The 9173-nt window shown below is 20.9% G+C and overlaps 1 protein-coding gene and 1 pseudogene across 1 annotated transcript, besides 1 other annotated feature; one reads left to right on the forward strand and one right to left on the reverse strand.

Annotated features, from left to right (window-relative positions):
• Positions 1-245: 245 nt before the first annotated feature.
• On the forward strand, positions 246-3140 carry PmUG01_11062500 (Plasmodium exported protein, unknown function; the record flags this gene model as incomplete). Its single annotated transcript, XM_029006300.1, has 2 exons — positions 246-308; positions 573-3140. The coding sequence occupies 2 exons, from the start codon at positions 246-248 to the stop codon at positions 3138-3140; spliced, it is 2631 nt and encodes an 876-aa protein (XP_028862803.1).
• Positions 3141-5495: 2355 nt separating this feature from the next.
• PmUG01_11062600 lies at positions 5496-6336 on the reverse strand (annotated as a pseudogene).
• Positions 5496-6336: a sequence feature (Plasmodium exported protein, unknown function, pseudogene).
• Positions 6337-9173: the final 2837 nt, after the last annotated feature.

The following is a 9173-nucleotide window of genomic DNA, read 5'->3' on the forward strand; positions in this document are numbered from 1 at the left end:
CATTAAAGTATTATATAATAAGAATAAAAAAAACGAAAAGTTCTTGCTAAATGTAGATTTAATTTCATATATTGGTAATTAACCTTATCATTTTAAATATATCAATAAATAACAATTTTGATGTTTTGTTTTATTTGTGTTTGTGTGAACATATTTTTAATATCCATGCAACCGATATTTATATTTGTGTATTATTTAAAATTTTTATTTTATTTAGTTTTTGAAAAACTAGAAAAGTATTATCCATGAGAGTTTATAATATAGATAATACTATTGTTCCTGGTATTGGTATAAATAAACGACTAAACGTATTGTTTGGATAAAAAATAAATTTTGACGCAATGCCGTAAATAAGAAAGTACAAGAGAAATGTGCTCATCCTTTACTATATTTTTTATATTTTTCTACCTGGTATATATTTTGCTTTGTTCCAAACGCATAATATTCTATAATCATTAAAGGAAAATTATTAATATTAATTATTTTTAATGATATTTACATAAATATAATTTCATTAATTATAAAATCAAATAATATTATATATATTTTTGATGTAAAACAAAATTTTATAGAGTTTTTTTGTTAACATTCTTAAAAAAATAATAAGGAAAGATTGCACATTCGGTTCAATATGTGGTAGAACGTTATGCGTACACTATGGAGAAACAGAGTATTTTTTAAGACCAACTGAAGAATTAAAAAGATTAAGGGAAAATTTTACATCTAACTACAACACAAAAAAGTTAGAATTAAAGGACTCACATAATATTCTCTATCGTAATAATTTGAAAAATCATAGTATGCTAAAAAAAAGAAAAAATATGTTACATAGACCAAACATAACAGATATAAACCTAGAAAAATATCATAATTTCATATCAGTTGATAAACCCTTTATAGATTCTAAATTGAAAGGTAATAAAAAAGTTATAGTGGACAATAAACCACTGAAAACAGAGAGTACATTAAGAAAATTAAGAGAAAATTTGTTAAATAACCCATTTATAAGAGATTTAATGTTAAAAGAATTAGATAACATTTTATTAGGAAATGAATTTAATACTGAAAATGTATTAAAGGAATTAAACAATAATATTTTATCTAATACAAAGGTAGGGCTATCAGAACTAAATATGCTAGAAAAAATTGTATTAAATAATAAACTACTTAAGGAATCAAAAATAAAAGAGTTAAAATCAATTCTGTTAAATAATAAGGCATTAACTGAATCTCAACTACTTGAATTAAAATTACTGGTAAGTGATATAATAAGTGACAATTCTAATTTAAAAGTTAACACTCAATCACGATATATAGATATTTTAAATAAAAGTTTCATAAATAGACATTATAGACTACCAAAAATAAGAGATACTTTAATGAGTAGAGATTTAAACAAAAAAAATATCTTGTTACATGAAGACGATTCTTTAAAAAAGATCGATATAACAAAAGATTACTTATCACCTAAGGATACTCCTACAGAGTCAATTCCTGTAACTAATAATAAGGAGTTGTTACAAAAAAAGAATTCTATTAGTGAAATTGACATTATCAATGAATGTTTATCAGATAAGGATGTCTCTACAGAGGAAACCGACGTAACCGATAAAAAGGAGCTATTACAAAAAGATAATGCCATCAGTGAAATTAATAATACTAAGGAAAATTTATCACAAAGAGAAATACCTCCAAAGAATATTTCTGTAGCTAATAAAAAGGAGTTGTTACAAAAAAAGTTTTCCCTTAGTGAAATCGATACTATTGAGGAATGTTTATCATATAAGGATATTTCTATAGAGGAAACTGATGTAACGAATAAAAAGGAGTTATTGCTAAAAAAAGATTCCATAAGAGAAATTGATAATACAAAGGAAAATGTATTTCCAAAAGAAAAAAAATATACTATAGATATACACATGAATGATGGAAAAAAGGAATATGCTTTACAGAAAGAAAAAAATTATATTATAAATATACATATGAGCAAAGGGAAAAAGGAAAATATATTACCAAAAGGAAAAAAATATATTATGGATATAACTATGATTGATAAAGAAAAGGAAAAAGAATTACCCGAAGAGAAAAAATATATTATAGATTTACATATGAGTGATGGCATAAAGAAAGATGAATTATCACAAAAAAATTATACTTCATGTAAAAATAAAAAAAAGAAAGAAAAACATGTACCAAAAAAAAAGGCATGGAATATTGATTTGTTCATGAGTAAAAAATGGAAAAAAAAAAAGTTATTTAAAGAAAAAAAATGGCATATAAATATATTTATGAATGATAGGTCTAGGAATATTGAATTAATACGAGATATAAATCCTTTAAATATAATTGATGTAACAGTCAAGGATCCTTTGTATGAAGTAATGGAGGATTACCTTTTTGAAAGCGTCCTAGAAGCCAATGTTAAAAAAGAGCCTAATAAAATAAAATCTTTTTTAAAAAAAACAGCCATTTATTGTGCTCCTGTGATAGCAGCATGCATTGCGCTACCACTTCTTACAGTATATTATATTAATGCAGCTGCTACAGACATAATTACTGAAGCTGTAAGTGCAGGTATATCAGAAGGGTTATCTGAATTGTCGTCTTGTACATTTTCTGCTATAACTGGATCTATTATACCTGCGTTAGGTCATCTCCCAAGTTTAACAGTTCCTGCATTTAAGGCAATTTCAAATACTATAAGTTCTCCCGTAGAAAGTTTATGGGGAGGTTTATTTTCATTTGCAAGTAATGTTATGGATGCCTTTTCTGAAGCTGCAAAACAATCTGATGGAGGTGTTTCCACATTTTTAAATGGTTTTCGAACTGGTGCTAGAAATGTTGCAAATTGTGCATTTACTACAGTCCCAAATAAAGCTTATTCTGCAGGTGTTTCAGCTGGTGTAAAAAATGCTATTATGCGGACTGTATTTCCATCATTAATTGCTATTTCTGTTCTAATTATATTTTTAGGTATTTATAAACTACTATTATACCTAGGAAAAAAGGGAAAGTTAAATTTTCTCAATAATTATAAAAAAAAAGTGTTAAGTTCCTTAGAGAAAATTAAATTTCATAATAGAATAAATATATGGAAAAAGAGTCGACATAAAAATTTTTTACATTTATATGATGAGTAAATTTCATGTACTCACATAAATAATCTCTGAAATATTGATACTATGATTATTTATATATATGTTTGTCTATATTTTAATTAAAAATTTTTTTATATTTTAAATTTGAATTAGTATCTTTTTTTTCGTGAACACAATAATATTCAATCAGTATAAAATAATATTCTACATTATAGTATACACATACATAATTTTTATATGCTATATTTTATGGAATTTTTTTTATTTTAATTAATATTGTTTATGTATTTATTTAAGATATACTTGTTTCCTTGGTGAAAATATATACCCACAATATTACATATTAAAATTTTTAATATTTTTAATACTTTTTATTTACTTACACCTGAAATAAGTGCCTTAATTTTTTTTTTTTTTTGAATTATAGATAAATGAACCGGTTATTAGGTTTAGCTATTTGAATTTTTATTAAGCTTTAACTTAATATGCTTATTAATTAAAATTAAATATATGTTTGTTTTGTTTTATATAATTTAGTAGAATTTAGTGGAAATATTTTTTATATATTAGAACTTGTTTTAGTTTAAAATATTTTCGTCTGATAGGCATTTGAACATGTTACTATTGGCCATATTTAAATAAATTGTACTGAACATTTTTAAGAATACGCGCTATTTTTCCTACATTTTGTTTTTACTTTTTAAAATTTTTGCATTCAGTAGCGTATTGATGATAATTAATAAAAGGTTCTATTATCTTTTAACTCTTTTTTTTTTCTTTGTTCTTATATTGTTTAATTTATAACCACTTTATATTTGAATTTTTATATTATTAATAAAATAACATTAATTTAAATTTTTTCCTTTTAAAAATGTCTTTTTACTTTTAATTTGTTGACACAGTTTGATTTGAACGTGAAAGAATAAATATATTTTTATATTAGATGAATTACAATGTATATATGTAGTTATATGGGAAGATTATATAAAATAAGCAAATATTATGTTTAAGAGTTGTTATGTGCGAGTATATTTTTAAGTCAGAAAGCATCATTATGAGTGATGTAATAATTTTTTATAAAGTAATACAATTATCGAATTATCAAATTTCAAATTATATACACAATCACTTGTATAACATTAAATACAGTAGCACTACTTTGAAATATGACAAACGAAAAGAACATATGCTTATTAAACTTAATGAAGCAATTAAATATATATATAAATTATATTTTTTAGCGAAGGAATAATATATATATTGGGTTGAACGAACAACAAAATGTTAAGAACATTGGTATACTAAGAAAACAAATAAAATTTAATATTTGAATTTTCTATTAAAGGAATTAGTCATTCAGTGTTTGTATCTGCGATGTAATAAATGGTATAAGTTTCCTAAGAGTTTTTATATATAATGTTTTGCGTTAAATATATACTGATAAACGTAAATATAAATATTTGATATAATACGTTTAAAGTTATGATGAACATTTACAAAATAAGAAGTTAGCAGAATAGAAATTAGAAATTTTATATTAATTTTAAAGAGTAATTATATAATAGATATAGGAAGTATATTAATGAAAATTTATGCATGTATTTTTTCTAACAAGAAACATGTGTTTATTTAATTATATAGAGCATTATAGTAAAACTTGAAAATAGTAGGGTATGCGGTTAAGTATTATAAGAATAGAAAATTAATGACGATATGGTGTTGGTTATTTAGTAAACACACAAATATATCTCTAAAGTAGAAAAAAAAAAAAATACTATAATTTCTAGTGTAAACAAAACTAATTATTGAATAATTATGTGTTATTCATTTAATATACTTGTAAATGTTAATAGTTGAAACATATTCTTGAAAATTAAAAAGAAAAAAGACGATGTATATTTTCAAAAAAAAAATGCAAGATTTAATGTAATTTAATAAATTGCATATTGTCTTATTATTTAAACTTGAAAATGTTAACATTTTTCAACATAAATATACTGCAGAAAAAAAAAAAATATATATATATATATATATCACAAGAAGGTATAATTTTACATAAAATAAGAAACATTAATAATTTAAACTAAGAATTGGAATATATGTGATTTACTCACATAATTGGGTATATAGAATTACACTAAAACAATTTTTTAAGATGAAATATAAAAAAAAAAGAAGTAAAATATTTTATAACTATATTAGGGGAATATATTTTTTTACCATTAAACATATAAAAAAATTTTCATATTCGAATTATTGTAATAAATTAAAAATATTGTGAGTTTAATTTTTTACAGGAAATGTTTTTATTTCACATTTATAATTAGGGATTATTATCATTATATCCAATAATTTTATATATATTAATTTAAAAATGTTGTATTATTCAACTTAAGTTCATGGCATCAAAATGGCTGATGCAGCGTTCATAGAAATATACGCTTTACAAATCATTATAAAAAGAGAAAGTACCAGATATGACGCAATCACAGTTATAAGAATCACAAATGTAGAATATACATTATGTTCTTTCATGTAACTTAATATATTTTTAACTTTATTTTGAATTTTAAAGAAATAATAATTATTATTTAAGCTGATTTGGAATAAATCTGATTCAATACTTGAATCTATGCTTTTTAAAATATTGGAGAAATTTTCATATTTTTCAATATTATTATAATGTTTTAAGGTCTGATCTTTTATTTTTACATCATTTTCATCTTTGGATGCACCCTTTTGTTTTTGAAAGTTTTTACGTTTTCTTAGATCATTAAATACTTGTTCAAAAAAATCACTTTATACTAAATTATTAAATCGTTTTCTAAATTCGTCATCTTGTTCTAATACTTTTAATCTTTCTCCAAATGCATCATCACTTTCATATAACATACTATATATTCCCTTTTTTATCGTTTGATATTGTTGGTTTCCTGGTATTTTTGTTTCTCCATTAAGTAATCTACTAAATCTTATATTTAATGCATTATTTCAATAACATTCCTTACCCCATGATTTACTATTGGTGTTTTCCTAAAAATAAAGGTACAAATTCAAAATTCAAAAATAGTATATTTATATATTATTTTAATAGAATTTTCTCATCATAAAAGTAGATATAAAATAACAAAAAAGAACAAAATCAGTTTAAATATAATAACTGTTGTACCTCTTCGAAATGTTTCAATGTACATATTAAAACAGAAAAAATAGTAGCTTTCGTAAAAAAGATGAGCATTATTTGTATTTTGCTTTATGGTAAATTTCTTTGAAGTTGTTATAACATTTGTAATAATGTACTAGGTTTACGTGAAAAATTAAGTAATAATTAATAAATTGTTGATTTATAATATGTTTTAATTATTATTTTATTTTTTGTCAATAAGGAAGATTTTTAGTTTTTTTTTTAAACAAGTAAAATAGTGGTATATACTGAAGCATAAAAAATGCAAAAATTTAGTGAAAGTTGCATTTTATTATATTAATTAATATTGTTCAATTAAAACAAATTAAACCGTATTTAATAATTATTATAAGGATAAAACCATATAAAAATTATTATTTAATATGTAAATTTATTTAAAAATTAACATTTATATAGTAGTATATATTGATATAATATTGTATTAATAAGAAAATAATAGGGGAATAGAGAATTAATGTAATAATGTATGCATTAGAATACATAATATTTTTAGAACTAATATGCCTAAATTTGTTACATATTACATAATAATTTTTTTTAGAAACTATGAACTAACTTATACCATTGTAATGTTTTTTAAAATTAATTTTTATAAGTACTTTTAATGGAAAAACAGAATATAAGGAAACGCAAAATTATTACAATACATTACGTTTATATTAAATATAGTATTAGATTTAGATATAATTTGATGTACATTAATTATTAAAAAATATGTTAATATAATTATACAGCATACCAGTATTTGTACCTTTATGTTATAAATAATATAGAAATTTTTCATTTTGTTCAATAATTTGATATGATGTTCCATTGATTTCTTGCAGGAAGTATATATTTATATACGACCTCAATAATTCCAATGATATGGTGTTCAAAATAATAAGAGTAAAATTTTAACTCAAATATACACTCCTTTGTAGAGATTTTAATAATATTTATAGGATGAATATAATAATAAAAAAAAAAAATAGATATAAAACATTGTCCTTTTAAAATGTACATTTTAGTTTTCAAATTTTTTTTTATATTTATGTATAATTAATTTTTTCTTTTTAATTTTATATCAGTATTTTCATTTCAATTTTTCTTTTTAGTGTTCTTATTTGTTTTTTATTAAATACTTTTATTGAAGCTGAATATTGGAAAATGGAATTTATGCAATATATGTGTACATTAAACCTATTTCGACGACCTTTTCGTAGAATGAAATTTAATATAATATTAAAATTAGAAATAAAAAAAGAAAAGATATAGATGTATGTAAAGTTTGTATGAAACATTTAAATTACCTATTTATTTCTTTCATTTTTTTTTATTATACAAAATGTCTGCTATAGCGTATAAAAAATTGTATTTAAAATGTTTAAAAAATGTTTAGTTAAAATATTATTTTACAATTTTGTAGTTAAGAAAATTTAAATGTAAAAATATATCTAACAATATTAGAGTAAATGACTATTATATATATGATATCTTGGTAAAATCATATAAAATGAAAAAATGAAAAAAAAAAAATTACCTTTTTTACATGATATGTGCGCACTGTTTATGTATATATATATGTAGTACTAATAAAATCAATAAGGAAAAATTAACTTCGTTAATAAAAAATCAGCATTTGTGTATTTTTACGGAAAAACTTTACTGAGAAAAAAACTTACGTTTGTTTAAATCTAAAAAAAAAAAAAAAAATAGTTGGGTTTAGGGTTATTTTTTAATTTTATTCTTATTTTTGTATTTTAATTTATTAGTTTATGTAAGCTGTTAAATATATAATTAATTTTTAAAAGAAAATAAGCTTAAATTTTGTAGTTTTATGATATAAATAAGAACTTTTTTATGTTTATGGAATAAAAAGGCCAACACCAAATTAGACATACATTCAAGCTTTCTTAAATTGTTATTTAAAGGTAAAAATTTAATTATTATTATATTGTTTTTTAAGCAATAACGATAGAAATTATTTCTGAGTGTTCTGAAAAATTTAATTTATTTTAGCATTTTTATATTTTTTATAACAAATGTAAATATTTCAAATAATTTTTATTTTAATAAAAAATAAAAAAATTTGTTTTATTATTTAAGACAATTAACCATTTTTACTTCAACGAAGTTAAAATAATTCATTAAAATTATAACAAGTGGAAAAAGTAATCACGATTTTATTGTATCTCAAAATAATATAGTTTTTTTTCAAAAAACAAAAAACAATATAATAAAGAAAAACGAGATCCAAATAAAAATTAAAAATTATTTAATTTGTGAAAAAATATTTTTTAAATATTATATTAGTTTTGTATAAATGGAAGTAATTTTTTGTAATGTACTCATTTTATTATAATAAAAAGTACTATATGTAAAATTTGGAATTGGCATCTGTATTTAGTAATTTATTTTTGTTGATCAGGTTAAAAATACATAATGTTGGTATTATATATAAGTAAATTTATAAGGAAAAATTAATACTTTATTTTTATATTTTTTTTCTTTATCATATCATTTAAAACTCAACGTATATGTATAGAAGTATATGTACTTTTATAAATCTTCATGATAGAACAGAAAATAGTAAATAAAAACTTATGTCAATCTAATTAATATCTATTTACTAATTACAAGTATGAATCACATAATGAGTAATTTTTTCTTTACTATATTTATGATTTGTAAAAAGAAGTGGATATGAAATATAAATAAAAACGACTTCTTATAATAAAATTTTTCTGATTTAACCCTTTGATATAGACATTCTAATGTTAGAAAAATATGGTATAATCACAATATTCCATATTTTTTGTTTAATCGTTTTGCTTTGTTTTTTTATGCTGTTATATGTTTTATGTGTGAAAACAGGATTTTATTATTAT

The sequence above is a fragment of the Plasmodium malariae genome (assembly GCF_900090045.1).
Source record: "Plasmodium malariae genome assembly, chromosome: 11".
NCBI classification, from domain to species: Eukaryota; Apicomplexa; class Aconoidasida; order Haemosporida; family Plasmodiidae; genus Plasmodium; species Plasmodium malariae.